The sequence below is a fragment of the Saccoglossus kowalevskii genome, chromosome 15 (genome assembly GCF_978046115.1).
Source record: "Saccoglossus kowalevskii chromosome 15, keSacKowa6.1, whole genome shotgun sequence".
In the NCBI taxonomy this organism is placed as follows: domain Eukaryota; kingdom Metazoa; phylum Hemichordata; class Enteropneusta; family Harrimaniidae; genus Saccoglossus; species Saccoglossus kowalevskii.
Window position 1 is genome coordinate 22,224,168 of NC_140655.1, and position 25,115 is coordinate 22,249,282.

At 35.1% G+C, this 25,115-nt stretch overlaps 2 protein-coding genes across 5 annotated transcripts; both read right to left on the reverse strand.

Annotated features, from left to right (window-relative positions):
• Positions 1 to 1,345: 1,345 nt before the first annotated feature.
• Positions 1,346 to 11,285, reverse strand: LOC144345337 (transient receptor potential cation channel subfamily M member-like 2). 2 transcript variants are annotated; one of them, XM_085490572.1, is made up of 12 exons: positions 11,222 to 11,285; positions 10,332 to 10,428; positions 9,913 to 10,144; positions 7,196 to 7,474; positions 6,555 to 6,698; positions 5,770 to 6,024; positions 5,337 to 5,511; positions 4,102 to 4,276; positions 3,692 to 3,870; positions 3,475 to 3,540; positions 3,189 to 3,321; positions 1,346 to 2,621 (listed from the first exon to the last, which is right to left on the reverse strand). In XM_085490572.1, exons 2-12 carry the CDS (start codon positions 10,361 to 10,363, stop codon positions 2,414 to 2,416), a joined length of 1,878 nt encoding a protein of 625 aa, XP_085346698.1. In that variant the 5' UTR covers positions 10,364 to 10,428; positions 11,222 to 11,285; the 3' UTR covers positions 1,346 to 2,413. The 2 variants fall into 2 exon arrangements, with proteins under 2 accessions (XP_085346698.1, XP_085346697.1); XM_085490571.1 differs by having other exon boundaries at positions 10,332 to 11,261.
• Positions 11,286 to 11,468: 183 nt separating this feature from the next.
• On the reverse strand, positions 11,469 to 22,231 carry LOC102809647 (transient receptor potential cation channel subfamily M member 2-like). Of its 3 annotated transcripts, XM_085508351.1 has the most exons (13): positions 21,926 to 22,231; positions 19,992 to 20,233; positions 18,511 to 18,682; positions 18,009 to 18,140; positions 17,743 to 17,923; positions 16,940 to 17,082; positions 15,990 to 16,173; positions 15,619 to 15,808; positions 14,493 to 14,628; positions 13,988 to 14,063; positions 13,679 to 13,791; positions 13,442 to 13,576; positions 11,469 to 12,872 (listed from the first exon to the last, which is right to left on the reverse strand). In XM_085508351.1, exons 3-13 carry the CDS (start codon positions 18,676 to 18,678, stop codon positions 12,816 to 12,818), a joined length of 1,515 nt encoding a protein of 504 aa, XP_085364477.1. In that variant the 5' UTR covers positions 18,679 to 18,682; positions 19,992 to 20,233; positions 21,926 to 22,231; the 3' UTR covers positions 11,469 to 12,815. The 3 variants fall into 3 exon arrangements, with proteins under 3 accessions (XP_085364477.1, XP_085364478.1, XP_077867546.2); XM_085508352.1 differs by lacking the exon at positions 19,992 to 20,233 and having other exon boundaries at positions 21,988 to 22,231; XM_078011420.2 differs by lacking the exon at positions 19,992 to 20,233.
• Between the last annotated feature and the right edge of the window lie 2,884 nt (positions 22,232 to 25,115).

Consider the following 25,115-nt stretch of genomic DNA (forward strand, 5'->3'; position numbering starts at 1 on the left):
CGAACTTCAAAGATGATATTACTAGTCTATTTGCAGGGAAAGAGTTTATAATATGCTTCTCATTTACCAGCAGTCACACAAATAAAATACATGTAGTCACATATCTTTGGTCCAATCATGAACTCCTGCACATGCATCATGTCCTCAATATGAGATGTATGTGCTTAAGATGACAAAAAACAATATATAGCTGAGTTATGAATGGATGCATAGAAGGTATATTGTATATGCCGGTTTTTTGACTACTGATAATTCAAATCGGGGACTAACAGAAACAGCAGTACTATCTATAGTGCTTTATTAGTATGAAAATTGTTCACCCTGATAACATCTGTAATGAAATAAATCATTGTATCTGAAATGCAAAGTTTCTAGTTACTGAGTAATATTAATTAGTACAATAATTGAATGCTTATATAAAGTGAAGTGAAGAATATTTATGTTATAAAAAATGAAGTGAATTGATTTTTTTTATAAAATGTGAAGAGTGAAAGTGCAGAAACCCATAAAAAGTGAAGTGGGAAGAAGCCATATTATGTTTTACCCATGTGGAGGCCCTCCCAGTCCATGAGTGCAATCATCGTCCGCCTGCACGGTGTTGTTCCGCTCGGACATTCCTCCCTCCACAACATATAGTGCTTTGCCGGAACATTCACCAAGATGGAGTGCAATGTGTGATACCAGTTTCTCAGAGACACACTTTCACTTGTTTTAAATTTTGTACTAAGGCAAGACATAATTTCCATATTTTGTTTCAATGAAATTTGACAGTATTTTTCGTCAAAATAATCAATATTTTAACATTTCGCAAGCTGTATGCTTTGGGACGAATTTATTCAGACTTGATACGAACATCATAAACAATTTACTAAATTATTGATGGACTTTGGAGGGAGACTAGTTCTTGTACTAAATAAATTTATTCATAACATCTCGAAAAAGTCAGATATATAAGTCCTACATGTTTCTTTATGGTCAACATTGCTTTGCGGGTATTATAGTGCCATTCTGTTACCAAGAAAACGAAAGTCGGCTTCCAATGCCACTTTCTAGTATCGATCTAAAACTAAAACGAGTTATCCAAGAACTTTTCACCCAAGAAAACTGAAGTCAGTTCCCATATTAGTTCTCGCATACATTCCAATACAATCTTGCAATGAATACACAGAGGCAATGTCACTTCAAAACGTGATATTTTCTGAAATGCATTACATAATTAATCTAAGGAAAGAAAACAAATTCATTTTTGTTTCATGTTTGAATCTTTTAAATTTCGGGAGATGGTTTTGAGGTTGGTCAAAACACATTCTACTGCCGGTGTATTGGCAGATTGAAGACAAGACTATTGTATCTTTTCAAACTGATTATCATCGTTTTTCCTTTATTTGAACACAATATATATCTTTACAAACAGATCATCACCCGTTTTTTCTAAATATAGATCCCAAAATAATGTTCGAATTTCAAATAACTTTTGATTTTTTCTAATCCACGTAAATTAATATTGTGAAACATTTAGTTCGTGGACCCATTTTATTTCCACATGACATTTTATATAGAAATAAGTAATCTATTTACAAAATTCATGAATTTTCAAAACACTTTTATAAAAAATATATTGATTTGTCTAATGAATTTTCGTGTTGGTTAATCACATATTTACTTGAAACGGGAGGGTCGTCACCTGCGCACGTACCCGAGTCCCGAGCGACGATAACAACACACGCGAAAAACGCAAACGGTAGACGCTTGTTTGTAAACAATGACAAGTTATGACCATCTGACGCATGCGCAGGTAACGACTCCCCCGCTGTAAAGGCTATAGTAGCTCAAGTAATATCAAACTCAAACTGCATAGTAAAATAAAAGACAAGACAACTACAAAAAGTAGCTAACTACATTATTCAACAGGAAACGATATGACATTTTTTTCTTTTGACCAAACACATTACCCCCAAAAGACAAATGAATTATTCACATTCAGTAGTAATGCCAAAACACATTTTCTAAATTGTGAATGTATAATTTTAAAACATCCCAAGAAATGAAGGACTGGTAATAGATCATTTGCGAGTTTCTGTATCCCGTGCTATTTCAGTTTGTTATAACTCGGAGCATCCAATTGATATAACACTGAGTATTTGCAGGTAAACATTCGAATTCTAGTACTGTGCACTTCTGGAGATGTGCAGTTGTTTTGTAACAAATTGGGAAAACATGTGAGTAATGAAAAACTTCAAATTAGCGTGCAGGATTATGGGGAACATGAATGCCGCTAAACGTCTATTCATAACATATTTATATTGCATGGAATTATTTTATGCAACACCAATGATATGGATTGAAGAAAGAAACATCAACTACATGCAGTTACTTAAACATAATCATTAATGGCAAGGACTCGGAAACTCATTTATACCAGTCGTTTCATATCTTCTTCTAGTTTGGTAAGTCTTTCATTTATTTGCGACATGAATTGTAATAGTTTGTCCTCAGTGTCTCTCTGTCCCTTCTGTGTTGAAATAGTAGGACAGCTGCTAGCAGGTTCTGTTGCCATGGGAATGTCGTCTTTATCTGCCGCTTCCCGCAGTTCTTGTACTTGTTGAATTACTCCTTCCAATCTACAAATGGTAAGTTATTATAAAAAGTTGATGATGAAAGTACAAATGTTATTGATGTGAGACTAATTGTGCACAACTGATATGAAACAAAAGTTTGTATCAGAAATTACGAAAGCGGATAAAACGTGGTCATATATTGTATTAGGGATTAAGAATTTGATTACAAAATTCATATTTAGAGACAGCAACATATCGGACATATGAATTCGAAATTTGTTTTGCAGTTAAAATTAGACATTATCTGTTAAAATCTATATATAAAAATCAGATGTTAAACTTTCACATGAAGTAATTAAAGCGGGAGGCCCGTCACATGCGCACGCGCGGGAACTGAGTTCCAAGCGATGATAACAACACACGCTAAAAACGTAAATGCTCATGGGTAGACGCTTGTTTGTAAACAATGACACGCTATGGCCATCTGACGCATGCGCAGGTGACGACTCTCCCGCTCTAACGTCACCGAGATATATAAACTCAGTATTTAGAATCGGAGTGACAATGTAAGCGAATCCTGCAAGCGCTCCCGTGTGACTTTTTAATAGATAGAGCAGATTAATTTCTAACCTGCCAACATTAGACAACACAGTTGTTTCAATACACTGGACATCTTTTTGGTGAAGCTTAATAAAATATTCTTCCATACACCGCATTTCAAAACTGTTCAATTTATATTCGTCTTTTGCATTCAAACACACTTCTACAATTGAATCAAATTGAAAATCAAAAACATATTATATATTTGATATAACGGGCATAAGTAAGATATATATTCACTCGATATCACGTGACTATGTTCTAACCACAGTATGCAAAGAAACAGTGTAACGCGATAAAATAAGGTTATACCCACTCAATTCATGTGACTGTCTTTCATCATTTTCATTTTGGATTTCTTGTTTAGATCTGTTTCCATGATCTGCAAAAGCAATCAATCAGCAAAATAACTTTACATTTTTTTGCGAAAAGATTGTTTCATACATCATATTGATAACGGCGATTACTATTACATTTGTATCCAATTGCATGTGTGGTATTATACAATACCGTATGAGGGCGTTGTTACTTACGTCTCAGATCATATTTCAGTTTTATCTTGCGATATGCAAATTTGACAATTCTATAGACGTGATTGAGTAAGATGAAGGGAGGAACCATTGTCGGCCTCTCAAAATATTCAATGATGACCTGGCAGCGGAAAAACCTCCAGATTGTCTTAGAATTGTCCTGCACGTTCTGAAATGTGTAACTGAAAACAGCAATATGTTTATGGTACAGCACTGCAATACATCACTCCTAACGCTAAAGTATATAACGCCCCTCGATGTCTAATGTCTAGCTTCAATTCTCCAATCAAATAATCATTTAACTTACTATGCGATAGTATAATAAAGATTTGAATTTGTAAAAAATTACAATGGCATATACAATTTCTATTTATTTGTTATTCAGATATAACATGACATGAAGATGTACTGACCTGAACATAGCAATTAATAGGTTGAGTAGTAATATATTAGCGATCATCAAATATATGGCAGTTAACAACGGGATAAACCATTTGTACATGTTTGTATCCATACACACCATTGTGTCATTGGATGTGTAATTTCCCTGCACACCGTCGTAGTAGCATGTCTCATTGGTAATCTGGTCTGAATATATAAGTTGGCATTACATGGAAACTGTGGTTGATGATTTCACTAAGCCCATTACTACCACTTTTTGGATACAGATAAAATAGAATTTCTTTAGTCAACTCCGAACTTTCTATTAATGATATATGCCCCGGTTACAGGCAGCACCAGGATGGCCAGGGTGATCTGTCACTACCTAAGACGTCCCAATGCCGCCGAACTCTGATTGCTCTGATTGGTAATCATTTAATTTTTTGAAAATTTACAATGACAGAAGTATTCTAAGGTTCATCCCGCGAAAATCCCCATAGTGGTTGTCGAAGCATGTATACAATACAGAATTTGATCATTACAGGACAGAGGATGACGAACATACATAAACAGTGTTGTACTTGACCATCCCATTATGTTTTGATTCGATAAGTTTACCAGGGTGTTACCAGATTGTTACTTTTGCTTTAGATTCAACTCATGTCATGTGTGAATGTTTCATATGTCTCTATAATTTACAAGGGGGTATTGGTACAGCATTCTAGCTATGTCTAACCACTTTGAGAAGTTTTCAATTTGCAAGTATTCTTTAATCCAGCAACCCCTTGCCTAGTTATGTAAGTTTGTTTGTTAAGTGGTGTTGCATATAATCTCTACCATTGGTGTGGGGTAGACTGTTGTGTTTGCAGATTTGTTTCTGATTATGACTCGGACATTTATCTAATTGTGTTCAAATAGTGCTAGTAATTGAATTAAGCTGAATTAATTACAAGCATTGCCCATTATCCTTAAGTTTCCTGCAACCATGGGTTTTACCACTAATAAAAGGTAGATAGTAAGCCTGTGTCTAAACAATTATTCAATTGTATCCAAATACTGTAAGTAATTGATAGTGACTAATTAACAAACATGCTGGCTAGAATAAGTCTTCTTAAATAACTTAGTTCCGCAATATGTCTTCTCATTTTGATTTGCCAAGTATTAAATTCAAGTATATTATAAAAGGCAAATTGCAAAAACAGAATTAGCCTCAATAATTGAAAAAAAACATATTGTTTCCAATTCAAATTGCGAAATGGGAACTGACCTCCATTTTCGTTAATAAATAACCATCCGTAGAGTTGCCAGTGTGGTCGATGAAGTGAGGTCAAGAAAACAGATAAATGTGGGTCTTGGTTTGGTGTTAATAGGGCCTGAGTAGCATAACCAAAGCCCAAAAGGAATATCACTAATACAACCACGAAATGTGACAAATCCTGGAGCTGGAAAAAATAATTTAATTTCATTAAAACAAACTGAACAGTCAAATAATATCTCATTTAAAGCGAGAGGGTCTTCACCTGCGCACGCGCGGGAATTGAGTCCCAAGCGACGATAACAACACACGCTAACAACGCAAAGGCTCATGGATAGACGATTTTTTTGTAAACAATGACATGCTATGGCCCTCTGACACATGCGCAGGTGACGACTCCCCTATTTAAAGACAAACACGTATATTTACGATTATTTATATTTACCATTTTATAGATCATGATAATCTTTGGTCCTATTTTCTGTGCAACTAAGGCCATTTGAAGAAGGCGAAAATAAAACAACATCAATGACATGCTATATATTATTCTAGCATATTCAAAGTACTTCATTGGTAATACGAATCTTAAAATAATTGCTACAGTGTACACAAGAAACATGACAGTGTCGAATTTATTCCAATATTCTGAAAACCAACTCCTTATTCTGTATTTCATAGACTCAGAGTCACGCTCTATCACCTGATAAAAAAACCAAAAAAAACATGTTTTGATATCGTCATCAGTTGTTTTTGTGTTAATATCGTTAGCAAGTAGGAGTGAACGTAAATGTATTCGTGTTGCAAACGCTAGTAAACATGAGTTGGCGTAAATGTACTATTATTTAAATCCTTAGCAAGAAGGGGGGGGGGGTCAGCGTAAATATATTAGTGTATATTAGTAGCAAAAAAGGGTGAGCTAAAATATTGGTGTTCAATATTTCTGGAAATGTACCCTAATTTTGGAGCCAACAGACGCAATTTGGTTATTTTTGTCCCAATCTTCTTAAAGCGGGGGTGTCGTCACATATGCGTCAGGTAGTCATAGCGTGCCATTGTTATGCAAGTTTGTGGACAATGATAGTAATTTCCTAGCTATAACTAATTTAAAGCACAACAGGTAAGCAGGTTAGCAACCAACAATAGTAGTTTCTTTGCTCTAGCTACTTCGAGGCACAGCAGATACGCATGTTCGTGTAACACATTCCCAATGACATTAGAAAAAAGACAAACCTGTCTGAATTCGTCAATGATTAATGTACAAATCCACACCATGACTACATATTCTATAGTGCCGGGTGAATTCGGCTGACTAGATGGCCTTAAATCAGTCAGGAGAACCCAACTGAACAGTAAGAGCATTGCGAGAAAGGAAACCTTAAATCAAAACATAATATAATATAATATGAGATTATAAGTTTTCTGTGAAAATTACATATGGACAAAAGCAATGTGGTTTGTCGTCTATATTATAGTCAAATCTCTCAAAAACAATCTACATTAATGGACTACTACATATCAAACGATATCAATGCTTTCAACGACACTAATGACACCAGTTGCATCACAGAACATTTCGTCGCTAGAGGGCGCGATTATAGGAAACGTGTCAGTATTGGGTCCAAAATATTACTAAAACCTGTATCATAGTATTTTATATTGTGTGATGCGATGTGACACATCATTGAATGGAAAATGCATTTTATACTCCTTTTAAACAATGCACATGACATGTTCTTGAACACAAGATATATTATACTCATAATGCATGTGTTGGTAGGTACTGTCAGACGAACCATGTAAATGTGAATCAGTACTATAAAACGTTCTATAAAGTACAAATACAGATATAACAATTAAGCTATACAACTTACCAAATTCCATGCAAACTTGGATTTCGGGGCTGTGTACAAATAACACAAGCCTTCCCATAATGTAACATCGTCCACACGTCCTCCCACGTGCCTATTTTCAATGTTCTTAGGATACGCTGACTTCCAGCGAAACAATACGTTTCTTAAAGTCTGTTTCTTGACTTGGCCCTGATCAGTCTTCTGTTCTTCTGTTTTTCGTTTTTGTGGAAGTCTTTTATAGTCTATTGCATGGAAGGTTACCGTTGGTAAAAACAGAGGGCAAAACAATGCAAGCCAATACTGGAAAAAAAATATACATAATCAAGTTAAGGAAAGAAAAAAAGCCTCATTTTTTTATATATCATATGGCAATGTTTGTGTCTATGAGTTGCCTCCTGGTTGGTATATGGATGCTTATGGATGTCTTATTTATGTCTCTCATTTCTCACAATATTTAGTCAGTTTTGATCTTCTGAGCTAGTATTTCATACAATACCATTGCATTATGGGTCTACGATTACTATCTTATAATTTCTCCTGTGACTATTGTTTGTTTTTGCGACGTACTTTTACAACGTAGCTTTGTGTTCGTTCATGGCTTGAACTTATGTGCCTTTATATAAACGTACTTAGTCAAGAACTGTCTCAAGGCAAATAAGTTAATATTTAGGTATTTTTATGCAGTTAGTACATTTCACTTGCATTGCCCGTGTGGGGAAGCTCTACACAAGTTCAAACAACAAAAGTATTGTCTTAGCTATAGCTATTTAGAGCCACAACAGGTAAACAGGCTTGTGAACAACAATAGTAATTTCTTAGCTATAGCTACTTCAAGACACAACAGGTAAGTAGGATTGTGAACAACAATAGTAATTTCTTAGCTATAGCTACTTCAAGACACAACAGGTAAGTAGGATTGTGAACAACAATAGTAATTTCTTAGCTATAGTTATTTTAAGACACAACAGGTAAGTAGGATTGTGAACAACAATAGTAATTTCTTAGCTATAGTTATTTTAAGACACAACAGGTAAGCAGGATTGTGAACAACAATAGTAATTTCTTAGCTATAGCTACTTCAAGACACAACAGGTAAGTAGGATTGTGAACAACAATAGTAATTTCTTAGCTATAGCTACTTCAAGACACAACAGGTAAGTAGGATTGTGAACAACAATAATAATTTCTTAGCTATAGCTACTTCAAGACACAACAGGTAAGTAGGATTGTGAACAACAATAGTAATTTCTTAGCTATAGCTACTTCAAGACACAACAGGTAAGTAGGATTGTGAACAACAATAGTAATTTCTTAGCTATAGCTACTTCAAGACACAACAGGTAAGTAGGATTGTGAACAACAATAATAATTTCTTAGCTATAGCTACTTCAAGACACAACAGGTAAGTAGGATTGTGAACAACGATAGTAATTTCTTAGCTATAGCTACTTCAAGACACAACAGGTAAGTAGGATTGTGAACAACAATAATAATTTCTTAGCTATAGCTACTTCAAGACACAACAGGTAAGTAGGATTGTGAACAACAATAGTAATTTCTTAGCTATAGTTATTTTAAGACACAACAGGTAAGTAGGATTGTGAACAACAATAGTAATTTCTTAGCTATAGTTATTTTAAGACACAACAGGTAAGCAGGATTGTGAACAACAATAGTAATTTCTTAGCTATAGCTACTTCAAGACACAACAGGTAAGTAGGATTGTGAACAACAATAGTAATTTCTTAGCTATAGCTACTTCAAGACACAACAGGTAAGTAGGATTGTGAACAACAATAATAATTTCTTAGCTATAGCTACTTCAAGACACAACAGGTAAGTAGGATTGTGAACAACAATAGTAATTTCTTAGCTATAGCTACTTCAAGACACAACAGGTAAGTAGGATTGTGAACAACATTAATAATTTCTTAGCTATAGCTACTTCAAGACACAACAGGTAAGCAGGATTGTGAACAACAATAGTAATTTCTCAGCTATAGCTATTTCAAGACACAACATGTAAGCAGGATTGTGAACAACAATAATAATTTCTTAGCGATAGCTACTTCAAGACACAACAGGTAAGTAGGATTGTGAACAACAATAATAATTTCTTATCTAGAGCTACTTCAAGACACAACAGGTAAGTAGGATTGTGAACAACAATAGTAATTTCTTAGCTATAGCTACTTCAAGACACAACAGGTAAGTAGGATTGTGAACAACATTAATAATTTCTTAGCTATAGCTACTTCAAGACACAACATGTAAGCAGGATTGTGAACAACATTAGTAATTTTTTAGCTATAGCTATTTCAAGACACAACATGTAAGCAGGATTGTGAACAACATTGTAATTTCTTATCTAGAGCTACTTCAAAGCATAGCAGGTAAGCAGGATTGTGAACAACGATAGTAATTTCTTAGCTATAACTACTTTAAGACACAGCAGGTAAACAGGTTTGTGAACAAGAGATAAAATATTCAAATGCATGCAGGTCTGAGAGAAAATTCAACCAGGTACTGAAAATCACAAACAGCTTCATTTCCTGCGATCTCAAAGACCCTGCCCCCAACAGGGCTGTATACACAGATTAGACCCTGTCATTATGGGACAATCACCAATACATGTCATATACCTTGATCTGATTAAATATACTCAGTTCTATCATGTTGTGTTTCACGTCATATATAATCAAGTCATATATTTGTAGCTAAAGATGCACACAGCATACCTTTACTTTCTGTTCAAACAGGTTCATCTGTATCATTCCTTTCCATGTACGCTCTATCTTTGTTTGGCAGCACTCGTGCTCCAGAAATTTTTGTTGTTGGCCAGAGTATGCAATAGATAAACAAGTTGTGTTTCCCCATAACCGTAATTTCCGGACCAATGCTAACTGTGCCATTCGCTTATCGTCCTCGTAACACTGGTCAATGATTCTTATGGCCAACTCAACAAATGTGCTTTGAATAAATGGAAATGTACACACGTTCAAAAATCAACATTTGCAATTTATTTAATTGTTGGTAAATACTATTCTATACGAGCACATCTCAGCATGACCCATATTAAGCAGAAGGTTTTATGTTGCACGTCAATAGAGGCTGACTCATTGATGTGTAGTCAGTATAAATAATACTGTATACATACTTGGCATGGTCTTTTAGATCAAGGGTTAACATACTCTCTTCAATATTGGCTTGTTTGGCAAGTGCTGCCAATAATCTAGCTGCGATTAATGCTGAACCTGAATATGACAAGAGTTATAAATAATACTGTAATAAGAAATATTACACTGTAATGTATTAATATTTAATACAAATGTATGAGGTTATTACGAGGATACCTCAAAGTATGCACAAAGACAGTACAGCGGGAGTATCGACTGGCGCGCAGCTGAGATCGATGCGACTGTGTACTGACTGAGTGCATACTTTGAGGCATCCTCGTAATAAACTTATTATTGTACATCTTTTCCTTTCAAGCATACATCATGGGAATGCCGAAATCCAAAATATTTAGAATAGAATCAGCTTTGTGTGGAGTCCAGTCAAACCCTGGTGGTAACTGGTGGCAGCCATGTTTTTTTATTATTATTAGAGGATGCTTATAAATAAACATTGACTTTTATCTGCAAAAGACTACTGTAGATGTTCAAGTAGATCTACGATATCGGAAAACTGTAGTTGTGTTTGAGATACATGTATGCTTGTTTGAGGACGACTGTTGATTCGCATCACTGGCAATGATGAGAAATGGTGAATTAATTAATTAAATGTGTTCATATATATGCAAATGTAGTTAGTTCATGGTCGACTATGGCTGCACACATTACATGATCACTTTTTTACGTGACCATGGACGACCATGATCTGACAGTGTTTCGGATAACAACCAGTGGTTGTCAAATTGGAGTCAATGAGTGAATGTCACAGATTGCGGTCATTAGATGAACAAGACTGAACTTAGTTGATCATGAAATACCATAATATCGTGATCATCATGAAAATAAGAATGTTTTCATCCCATGATCTACATACCAATTTCAACGCTGAAGTCAGGCGCTGTCGTCCTATGATCTACATACTAATTTCAACGCTGAAGTCATATGCTGTCTTCCTATGATCTACATACTAATTTCAACGCTGAAGTCATATGCTGTCTTCCTATGATCTACATACTAATTTCAATGCTGAAGTCATATGCTGTCGTCCTATGATCCACATACTCATTTCAACGCTGAAGTCATATGCTGTCATCTTTTGATCTACATACTCATTTCAACGCTGAAGTCAAATGCTGTCGTTCTATGATCTACATACTAATTTCAATGCTGAAGTAAATACACATTCTCAAACGCTTATTGGCAAGTATTTTACATGTATTTTAGAAACCTCAATGGAAGGACAAACGAATGGACGGAAGTACAGACATACATACCGACTGACAAACATACAGACTGACAAACAAACAGACTGGCGTACGCAAAGACAGACGGACGTACGGTCTGATATTCGTTATTAAAGTGTAATAATGATAGTTTTAAAATTGCTAGATTAAACATGATATATATTAAATGTTACTGAGATAAATATTTTAACAGAGAGGCACAGAGGAGGATGTGTACCTGCAGGCGATCGGTCGACTGTGTCAACGATTGCTAGAAGACGAATATGAACCTCTATATCAAGATGACAAATATGTAGTTGATTTATCGTCAGACAACAGTGAACTTGGTTCTAGAGATTTCAAACATCCTAACAAGGACCTCTTAATCTGGGCGGTGTTAACGAATCGCAGAGATATGGCACAATTATTTTGGAGAAGATTGACAATTGGAAATATAGGTAAGTAACTTCTAGTGCTTTATCTCGTAGATCACACTTCTCGTAGATGACTTCAGCATTGAAATTAGTATCTGTATGTAGATCATAGAACGACAGCATATGACTTTAGCATTGAAATTAGTATGTAGATCATAGGACGACAGTATTTGACTTCAGCGTTGAAATGAGTATGTAGATCATGGGACGACAGCATATGACTTCAGCATTGAAATTAGTATGTAGATCATAGGAAGACAGCATATGACTTCAGCGTTGAAATGAGTATGTAGATCATAGGACGACAGCATATGACTTCAGCATTGAAATTAGTATGTAGATCATAGGACGACAGCATATGACTTCAGCATTGAAATTAGTATGTAGATCATAGGACGACAGCATTTGACTTCAGCGTTGAAATGAGTATGTAGATCATAGGACGACAGCATATGACTTCAGCATTGAAATTAGTATGTAGATCATAGAACGACAGCATTTGACTTCAGCGTTGAAATGAGTATGTAGATCATAGGACGACAGCATATGACTTCAGCATTGAAATTAGTATGTAGATCATAAGACGACAGCATATGACTTCAGCATTGAAATTAGTATGTAGATCATAGGACGACAGCATTTGACTTCAGCGTTGAAATGAGTATCTAGATCATAGGACGACAGCATATGACTTCAGCATTGAAATTAGTATGTAGATCATAGGACGACAGCATATGACCTCAGCATTGAAATTAGTATGTAGATCATAGGACGACAGCATATGACTTCAGCGTTGAAATTAGTATGTAGATCATAGGACGACAGCATATGTACTTAATCTGCCAGTAATTGCCTCTGCTTTAATTACCTATGAGAAAGAAAGTATAAATGAAACATAATTACCATAAATGACTCAGAGTAATGTTTTTGCATTGTATTGTATTGTATTGTATTGTACAGGCAAGGAAATACTATTAGCTAATATTATTGGAAGAGGCGACACCGCCCCTCCTCCTCCGAATGATTAGGTGCCATATGAGGAGCAGATCATTCTTTTCGAAACACCAGACATTACTCCATGTGTACGCATATATTACTGTTACTGGTTTGCTCACTCAAGCTGAGTAGAATGAGATATGTCCGAGGTTTTTACTCCAAGATTTGTAGGAAAAGATACATTTGGCGCAAAGATATTCAAAAATATTTTTTGGGGGGATATGGCCAGGACCTGGATTTCAGATTTTAGCACCTAACTAGAGTGAAGGTGTGACCTTCCAGACAAGTTTGAACGAAATCAACCCAGTCAACAAATCACAGAAGCGTCAATACGTGGAAACGACACACACGGCATACACCAAGGACAGCTAAAAAAGGAAATATCATATTATTGGAATTGTATTGTATTTGTGCCAGTAGTAAGCAATATAAAATACTTACTTTCGTATATAAAGCGTGAAGTCTGGAAATTGTCAGGAATTTATTTAATTGTATTACATGCTCCAAAAACATGCTGACAAAGTCCACTTTGTTTTCAATTAAGGCTTCCTCCATATGCTTTTCAAAATTTAAGTTCTATTGTAAAAAGAAAAGATCCGGTGAGGTACATTACTACGATATATACATATTTATGGATGTTACCTACTATCTCATAAAATAAATGAAATGGTTCAATACCTTCCAATAATTTCGTTTGCCGCACGTTATTATCTGCTCCTCTGCGATGTCACATCGGTCCAATCTCATTGCTAACTGCAGCTGTGCGCCGATATTTTCACTCACGTGTTTATCTTTAAATTTGTGGGAAATAAGTTGTGAATTAAGAATACATTTCAATTTGAGTACAAATTGACAGAATTGACACTAAACTATCCACAAAAATTTAGAGAAGAAATGTTGAAATTGATAATTGAATTTTTTGATACACTGAAATATTGCTAATGGATTTGAAATAGAATACGTAGTGTGTAATGAACTTGAACTCACCTTTCAATAAACCACACAGTATAGCCTTATCGATGTCTTTGGTCGATGTTGGTGAATTCATATCAAAAATTGTGATCTATTAGAAATGTGTCACAAATCAGTTATAAACAATTGACAAAATTCAAGCATGTTAGTTGTCGTTAAGTGCGCATGCGCATTTGAATGTTGTGCAAATAGATAACTATTAGCTGCATGTGTATTACATGGAAGGTACTAAAGATACATCAAAAAGCACACTACTGTATATTTTTATTTATAAAAAAAATTGTCAAAGCCGATCATATTCAATAGTGATTTGCGCAGGGGCTAAACAGTGTCTAAACCCATAATGAGCGCGCATGCCTTCCCTTAACATAGCAACTACGACCGCCCTCATTTTCAAAATGAGGCGCTCGCTGATTGGATCATCTGGATCATGTTGAACTATTTCATTAACTAACGTTGATGTCAAAATATTGTTATATTTGTGACATTTACTACATGAAACAACTGTACAATATCTTACCATACATCTGTTTTGTGAATTGACGATCTCGGACAATGTGTCGATGCATTCATTCACAGCAGAAACGTCCAAAGCGGTAACTGGTTTTAAAAATATTTTCTGTATGTTTTCTGTCAGATGATCTTTGATTATATCCCTGAAACATGAATATATACTATGAATGTAATACACATTTAAAAACCGACAAGGTCATGAGCATGGTTTATCAACCCGGCCATCTAATGTCATCCGATTCGACTCACATCGACAGTCACCGGATCGTAGTTTATTAACATGACCATCTGACGTCACCTCATATCTGCCATTTCTTCAGAAGTCGTTTTTTCAGCCCGACCATCTGATACTACCCAAATTGACTCGTATTGTCTCTGAACAAACATTAAGACTTCGATCAGATGCCAACAAAATCAGCCTGCCGTCACACAAATCACCTTAGCTCGTCTCTGAGCACGACAATTATACAATACAAATATCAACCTAACCATGTGGCACCACCCAAGATTATTCTTCGCATAATTTATCAACTTCCAAAATGATGAAGGGCTTTGCCAAAATCGATTGCCATCCATTTTTCAACATATATATATATATATATATATATATATATATATATATATATATATATATATATATATATATATATATATATATATATATATATATATATATATATATATATATATATATATATATATATATATATATATACTATGTTGATATAAATATATTCATTCACGATACAAATACAACATGTTGGTGTATTTCAGGATTCTGTTGTCTAATAAAATAGTCAGTCATTTTTAGCTTAATACATGAGCAGACATTGAGACAAATCATTTCACATTTTGCTCTGTTTTTCTTTATATTAATAAACATGTCATTTTGTCAGTATACCGATACCATTTTTGCTGTTTAGGTCAAAAGACGATCATTTGATCGAGTGATAATTAATGAAACTAGCATAATGACACGTAATGAATATCCTCGTCCGCCAAGTTCATGAGTGTGTGTCATTTTCTATTAATTAGCATCACATCAAATACACATTTCTACGAATACACAGGGACACTAGAATTACTATTACACAAGACCAAATCTGTACATTTCTGTCATTAAATGTTCCTACCTAATTTGTTCATCTGGTTTGCCGTGTGTTATTCTTAATGCTTCCACAATAAGATCAGCTGCCCCACCACTACCATAAATGACAACCGCGGGTATTTGTTTGCCACTTACGGGAACTAAGGATTTATATACTTTTCCGATGGTTTCAGTATTCCCTCCTATTACAACCAGCACCACAGGTATATGAGTTGCTGTTCAAAAGAACCAAGCGCAGAACATGATCCCCATTATATATCAGTGTATGTAGCAAAGACAGACATCGAAAGTTAAGTTGACTCGAATTAGCGATCAAATTTTTACCATCAAAAGAACACATTGGCTTACATTTAAGTGAAACAGTGATCAAACAAATGTATAGAGACGCTCACTCACTTTTCTTTCCTTTTTCACCATCTCTGATATATTGCTCTAAATTGTCCCTGACATCGATTTGATAACCAAGCTCTTCTCTGCCATGATCCATTAAGATGAAATGTGTATGGTTACAGTCCAATGCAGGCATTTGATTGCTTAGATCGCTTGCAACATATTTGGCAGGCCACATTCCTTCAGACGACTGGAAATGAAGGTAATACTAACAATATTTCCGATATTGCATGATGATCAACACGCAAAATTCAGAGAGCTGTGCAAATTCAAAACGTACATATTGAGAGTTTTTCTACGATTCAAACATGGTTACTAGTAACCGTGATTCAAAGCGTGTTTGGTATTACTCAAAGAACATACATTAGGAATAGGGCATTTATGGGTTACTGTGTTAAGTTGTATTTGTGTCTGGCATTTCTCATGACAATTCAGGCATTTATCGTACTTATTTTTTATGTATTTGTTATAAAACAACTGAGATAATCCACCAAGCATTTATTTGATTTAACACCTCATGGCTGAAACTTCTAGAATATGGACTTCAATTGGTGAAAATGAATCATTAAGGGTACGCGAAATTCAGACTAGTCTGTACCTTTTTAACGTAATCAAAAAACATGTTAGGCACTTGAAACCCATGAATTATTGGTATAATTTATAACGATTCAAAAAGCATATGTTGATAATAATTGGTACGATTTAGCATGCGTCGAAATGTATGTAAATCCCTAGAAATTTGTATTACAGTTTTACAGACACATCTACTTGAGTTTACATGTCGAATACGTGTAGTAAGAACACCGGCACGTACGTCTCTAACCTCTTTAATCCATGTCCTACATTCAAAGACACACTCAGGTTAACCTCTTTTCATTCTGATTATAATACAGAAAATACACCCTTTGGTGCCTGCTTGAAGGCAAGAATAGAGAACTGTTTGTGCTCGTACTCACATTCCCGTGTAGGGCTTCATTGTTGTCCACGTTATCCCAGGGTTCCATTCCCAGAAGAACAATATCTTGGTGTACCTCCTTGATCGCCTCACCGACTATTTTACTGACCCCAGCATCTATACCACGTGTAATAATCCATACACCTGTATGGTAATGTTTAATATTATGATATGTCTCAACACAGATATACTCGACACACGTTATCAACAAAATCTAACATTCACAACCCACATTGGAGAGTGGTGAATGTTAGCTAGCTAATGTAGTGATTTTGTGATGTGTTTTTTATAGCTTTTAGTGATATGTTTTTAATAGTTCCGTTTGATGGATGAAGTTCCATTAAATAGCTAAAGGCGCATAGTTCTATTTAAAGGCCCCATGCAATTGTTTGTTAATTTTGAGTGTGGTACCATCTAATAGCTCAAACAGCTAGTTCCATTCAACTTCCAGTTCCATTTAATGGCCCCAAGCGAAGATTCTTGATTTTTGTTTTCAGATATTTGTTAAGGGGTGTAGTTCCATTTAATAGTCCCGAACGGACTTTTTTTTCGAATTCTTATTCAACAACAAAATATCGTATAATGTTTCACAGAAGGTAATCCACTGCAATGTGTTAGTGGTCATTAATACTAATTAATGTCAAAAAAGATGTATTGGTGGATTGAAAGACCTGGCCATCTGTTTTGACCGCTAGTCACGGTCCCATGCGTTATGTTCTGAAACAATATCACATTTAAACATTTTGAATGGACATCACTGCTTTTGGACGTCGTTTCACGCAACTCAAGTGATTTTTATTATACCTGTACTGACTGCAGCTTTAATCAGCCCTTCCTTGAATAAAGTTTTTAATCTGGATTTAAAGTGGTAATTAATGGTTCCACCAGTAACTGATATCAATACTTTAGGGATATACATATTCCATTGATTAATTAGCAGATTCCAGATGATGTTTGGTTGTGTGTCATTATCAACACGAATATACTGAAATAAATATAAAAATAAAATAAAAATAATTATTTATTTAATGATAAATAATTAATTGATTTAAGAAATGAATGTTACTTACCGGTGTCTTCTTAATGTTTGGTCCAAATCCAACAAATTTGATGTCTCCAAATGACTGTGTATTCTGGGTATCTTGATTCCTTGTTTTGTCTCGTATTCCATGTTGTTCTATAAAGTTGGCAATTCGTTTACGCTATTCAAAACCGGAGAGGGGAGAAATACTATCATACAACATTGAAATGTAATTCATAATGTGTTCAAGAACAATAAACACCAAGCAAGCAAGCAGCAATTAATTAATTGAAATCTGGTGTAGCTGCTCTGATTGCTTTTAAACTGTGACCACCGCTTTATGGCTGCTTGAGGTATGTACATACAATATGTTTACATCCAGCGATCATATATTAAAATCGACTTTCATCCGATTGAGCAAACGGCTGATGAACATTTTGAGGCATGCAACCAACAATAGCACTTTTAACGATGTTAAATTTAGTTCTCTAGTATTAATTGTTCATCACATGTAATTTAATATGCAGCGCTATTGTGTCGAAGTTACCGACCCTATGCTTTTCAGAACCTCCTTTTCGATAAATCTGTCTAGCCAGCATTGGTTCCAATTCGTAATCTTCTCCACTTTCCGTATCATTTTCGTCGGTGTCAGAAACATCACAATTATTCATTGGATATGTTGTCATCTCAAGTGACGTATGGCCGTTTGTTGACGTCATATCTCTGGTAAATTGAAACATAACTTATTAATCAAACGTTCAATAAGCATTGGCAGAAATTAGCTATCTATGGGTTTAAAAAATGGCCTGTAAAACACGAAATACACTACTCATTTAAATCACACAATATTTTCACAGATTTCATTATTTTATTAAAGGGTGGTCGTCGCACAGCGCGTGTTCGAATCACATTTGAACAATGTATTTTACACGCGTTGTATACGTCGCTATGAGTTCTATATCGAACAGTACGCGGCACGACGACTGCCGCCCTTTAAGCACATACTAACAAATAACACATATAAAAAGATTATCTTGCCTCAAAAGAGGAAAGAAAGATGCTAACATCAGTGTATATTTTTTGTATTATAATCAGAATGGCAGAGTGTTGTAATTATCAGTGGCCAGTCTGTCAACTTATCTACAATGTAATGTAACACATGACGCCATGTTTATGACATCGTAAACTAAGTTTGTGAATGGCTTTGATTAAATAAATTTGCTAAACTCTTAATGTCGTAAATAACCGAAGTGTACACCTGTAGACTCCTCGCGAAAACCATGATTACTATTGTATTTGTAAGCTGCTGTAAATCATAGACCCTGTGTAAATAAAGTCTACAACTTTTGGCATGCCTGGCTGCCTTGACTACGCTAGAATGCAGTGCGAGACAGGTTTTAGGACTTGGTACGAAGAGTCTGCACAACACTACATTCTTTCCTGTCGGTTATAACTGAAAAAGAATGCTACAGCAAATGAAATAAACAATTTTGAAATCAGCGTCTCGAAATTGAACAGCAAAATTGTGTCTGTTAATTTTTTCTTCCATATGACACCCCATTACTTACTTGTTATTTTTCGTCGTCAATTTGGCGAAAAACGCACAATTGAACGCCTATATCGCATGCATTATAACATGCATCGGCAATCCCAAACTATTAAACCAAATTCCCACTTTCCTTACTAATCTAATTATCTTATCATGTAATATTTGTATATATATATATATATATATATATATATATATATATATATATATATATATATATATATATATATATATATATATATATATATATATATATATATATATATATATATATATATATATATATATATATATATGAATAAGTTGACATTATATCACACACAGACATACACGGTATAATTCATAAGATCAATACTGTTGTTTCAAGTGGTTTATAGCGGCGGCCAGTAATCTGAGTAGACAACTCCAATAACCCACACTGGCTACAGTGCTCAGTTTCAGATCTACTACGAGTATATTAGATATTTGCTACCAATAACTTACCTTATTTACTGTCGGTTTACAGCGGGTGCAAACGAGAATCGTACGGGTAACTTATCAATGTTCCAATAACCCTGACTGTTTACTGAATCACCCTAACCATATATGCCAATTCAATACGTCTCCAACATCAGAGATTTCAAGGAAACCAGGTAATGCTCATATGATGTATATTATTGAGTTACATCATTGACTTTGTCAAGGTTTACTCGAAAACAAGTTATTCACCGTGGACTAAGTGGTATCTGTTAAACGTATATAAGTTGAAGTTGCCAGTTATAGCTGGGATTCTTGAAACTACAATTAATGAATTTACAATTATATATTAAATTAATACACGGTGTCTGTACAGCACCAAGGAGACCACGGCCTTGATATCCGTGATTTGTTGTATTTACAGTGGACTCTAATACATTGATCGGTTGTCACAAACTAAATATTTTACAATTTCTATTACTTTTCATACTAGGTCAACTGTTGAAAGTGACAGTGCGACCTAATAAGTCGTCAATAGTGATTGGTTCCTCATCGGTATTTTTTTTAAATGCAGACATTATTTTGAATTAAACTATTACTTACGTGTTTTTAACTTTCAGTTCTCGTTACATTAAACAATATAGAGCAAGCTGGCAGCCGAAATGAATATGCTTATTCGACCCAGGCCATTTGTAACAAGACGACATGCTCCGAGAAATGTGCCAGTTTTGATGTTGTGAGGCCAAATTCTGACTCCTAACACAACTTGAACGAACCACGAATATCTGCACGGATATGACAAACTCTGGTTCATAATGACAGTTAATATATTTAAAATGCCTGCCACAGTAAACTAAACTGTTTATCAAATATATGTTCTTCCAATCTACAAAGCTTATCGGTTTACAAACAGTATAGTGTAATTTGTCTAATCAATGTTTACATTAGCATAACGATGTGCAAAACGTATTTTACTCAGTACAGTGGATATTATTTTATGATTACTTGTTTGTTCCTAGGAACACATCCCCCTCACACTTTTGAAGAATGCCGATCCTATGCACCTGGCAGCATACCTGTATCTATAATGGAAATGTTCGGAACAATGCTCATAAGAATCCATCCAGGAATTTCATTAAACAAAATAGTATCTCTCAGAATAATTTATGACAATTAGAATTACCCATTTGTATTTTTATAACTATTTTTTACTATATGTCACCCAATGATATTTGCAAATATGAAGATATCCTCTCATGTTTTTTTAATCGTACAATGCTTCCATATTCACTTCTTGCATTGATTTAAAGCGGGGAGTTGTCACCTGCGCATACGTCAGATGGCCATAGCGTGTCATTGTTTACAAACAAGCGTCTACCCATGAGCCTTTGCATTTTTAGCATGTGTTGTTATCGTCGCTTGGGACTCAATTCCCGCGCGTGCGCAGGTGACGACCTTCCCGCTTTAATATACACTTTGTGGAATTTTGTTATATTTTGTTGATTTCCACATAAACGATATTACAAAGAGGGGACATACTGACTATGCACGATCAAACGTGTGTGCACGCCGAAGCACGACAGTCGAGATGTGTATTGGGCTAAAACAGGAATTCTAACACAGATCACCAACACTATAGCTGGCCTTTTGATTTCTTTGTTCTCGGGAAACGTTATCTGTATGATTATATCCTTACCAGTGCCACGAACCATCCAGATCCAGGTCGTAACCGTCACTCTCATAAAACAATTTTAGAACATCCTCAAATTTTAGGATGTTAGTACGAGCCCAATGTTGACGTGTTGTATGTCTGATATCATAACGTACTTGTTGTCGTACTAATCTGATATTGGACGTCTGACGGCCGCCCTCCCAATCGTACTTTATCCTACACCTAAACCACGACGCCTGGTCATGTGAGGACATTGTTTGCCTAAATAAATAAATACAGTCTGTCTTACCTTTTCGGGAACCAATCCTTACTAACACGTCCTAAAAACACAGCAATTGAATATTCACGCACCCTGTGGAGTGTATGTGTATGTGAAGACGACTCTCAGACTGGTGAGTTGATTTAAATATCGTATAGCAATACCAATTGGAGTGGAACAGAGCGCCCAAGGACGTCACACAAGGAAGCAATACGTAGACGGAGGTTGTGTTCACCTTCCGACCGGTAAAATACGCTGTGTAGAAAATAGATTGTTCCTTTGGGACTATTTTGGAGGAGAAAAATTGAACACGATTATTTATATTGTGGAATTGGATGAGGTAAAATTGGGGTAGGGGAGCTTTGAAAGGCGTATGCAAATATACTTTCCTACGACTCGCAATAATAATAAGTCACCGACCTGAGTAAGTCGGTCAAAAGGGGACAAGTTTCGTGACCTGTTGAGATATGTTGAGTAGAAGGTATGACATTGATACAATTGTGTTTTGAAGGGAACAACTAGTTCACCCAGATAATAGAAAAATTATACTCGAAACTCAAATTAATAAAGTGTTACCAGATTGGTGCAAAGAGGTGTTTGCAAACATCCTACACTAAGTCTACAAATGTCGTTAAAACACATTAAAAATTATAACATGAAAGTAAGAGAGAGGAGAGTATACTAGTTTATTCTTTATACGTTACAAAGCAAAACTTTGCGATCAACAATAATATTCACTTCTCATGAAACAACAAAAACGTGTTCAATTCACTCGGCATGGTACAGATCATTGTTACCGACACCTCTCCCAATGACGGATGTACGCATCGTTCTAAAAGAGAGATCAAGCACTAATCCAAACACTATATTTCACTTTTTGAGTTGTAAAGTTGGTTGTGTTAAAAGTAAAAGTAATTTTCACCTAAAGCTGTAATTATTCATTTTCACAACTTCTGCATGCATACCGTTCCATTCCAATTGACATTATTTTATCAGATCTAGATTGGCAGGGACACCTGGATTTGAAATGTTTTCACGAATTTTAATTACTTAAATCATACACTCGATTATTCTGCATGAAGACATGATGTCATCCATGAGTATTTTTCTAAATTTGCATAAATTCAAAATGACTGCTATATTACCATGAAACGGCATAATTACACCGCCAATTAACATTTTTAACTATTTGAAAGGCAACATTATTGTTCAAATATACTGCAATGTTCCCTGAACCAATCATGCGATCATTCTAAGATTCACGATTTGCATAAAATCACTTTTGTCCAGTTTAAAAAGTGGAATAGTAATTTTAGCAAGAGTTCCTCGGGGCTCTTCGCCCGTAACTAATCCGAACTTTGCCCCTAAAGTGTCCCTCCGCCATTTTAATCGTATCTCCTCCTCTTGAGGACATATCTATTATGGGTCTGGAGAGTTAGAATTAGGGTTTGGGTTAGAGATCCTCAACGAACTCTTTTCGCTATAATTACGTATTTCAAACATTATAATGTCTCTTTTGTGTATACAGTGAAATCACCTTAGGAAGGTCCTCTGCAGAAATCATAATTATTAGCATCACTTACTAGTACATTAAAGCGGGAGAGTCATCACCTGCGCATGCGTCAGATGGCCATAGCGTGTCATTGTTTACAAACAAGCGGCTACCCATGTTCCTTTGCGTTTTTAGCGCGTGTTGTTATCATCGCATGTACACATATGCTAGAATATCTATACGTATGTTTTATTGACTAAATAATCCACATATTTGCATTCCAATAGTTGATATATCCATGCTAACCGAGTCCACACTCACATTTTAGTGAATTGTTAGCCTCGTGGACCTGATGTCTTTAGTAATTATAGAAGTACCAATTAGCCGTTCTTCAACAATGAGTAGTCAAGAAAAATATACTGACAAATTCGATGGAATCGGAACATCATGAACCCCCACAAGGGAGTAAGACCAGATGCACGTGAAGGGTAAGCATCTGCTGCGGACATGCCACACCCGCCCTTCCAGTCATGTCAGCGAAAAATGTCAAAACAAGCTTACTAGACAAACAACTACACCAAACCACAAGGACAAACAGTTGTTTTGTATGATATTAGATAGTAGATCTGTTTTAATGATACATGTATAATATTGCTCACTTCAAATTGACAAATATATACCAAATTGTGTACAAACAATTTGCGCAATGAGAAGTTCATAACTATATGCCGGGCCATATTTTTCATAGCTGTTATTGGACCCTATACATAGGGTATTATATACTGTATATTTATAAACTGCTAAATGTATTTGCCAGATAGAAAAAAAAAAAATTGCAATTGAAAGTTTGAGTGAGTTTTATTTTGAAATGTCCAATATAAAGTATACAATGGACAATTAAAGCTATCATTATTGGTTACGAATATTTATAATAATTGTGTGTGGCATACACACACTAACATATCAAAGTAACACACACGTTTTAATATTACGATCTGAACAGTAACTACTAGTATATGATAATCAGAAATCTGTAATCAGCGAAACAAGGAAGTGTACATAAGGACATAAAACATTTGCCGAAAATAACAATATTTTATTCAGTAAATCATTCGTTTCGCTAATTACAGATATCCGGAAATCTATAATCAGCGAAACAAATGTCCTACATGTGTGTTATTATGTAAACTGTTGCGTAGCTGGTCGCAATATTACTGTTTATTTAAAAATCATCTCCTTTATTTTTTGACAATTGTTTAATGCCGTTGTAAACACTACTGAAAGGTAAATGTACTGGTCAAGTTTCGTCCCACAGTTGTAAATAATATACGTGTAGGACCTTTGTTTCGCTGATTACAGATTTCTGATTATCCGTAATTAGCAAAACGAAACTTTTACTAATTAAAGTCCCGATATTTCGGCAAATGTTTTATCTAGTTACGACACGACTGAAAGATGAATTTACTGGTCAAGTTTCGACCGACAGTTGTAAATATTGTATGTGTAAGACCCTTGTTTTTTGATTATCTGTAATCGGCGAAATGAACCATTTACTGATAAATATTGTTATTTTCGGCAAATGTTTTATCTAGTTACGACACGACTGAAAGATGAATTTACTGGTCAAGTTTCGGCCGACAGTTGTAAATATTGTATGTGTAAGACCCTTGTTTTTTGATTATCTGTAATCAGCGAAATGAACCATTTACTGATAAATATTGTTATTTT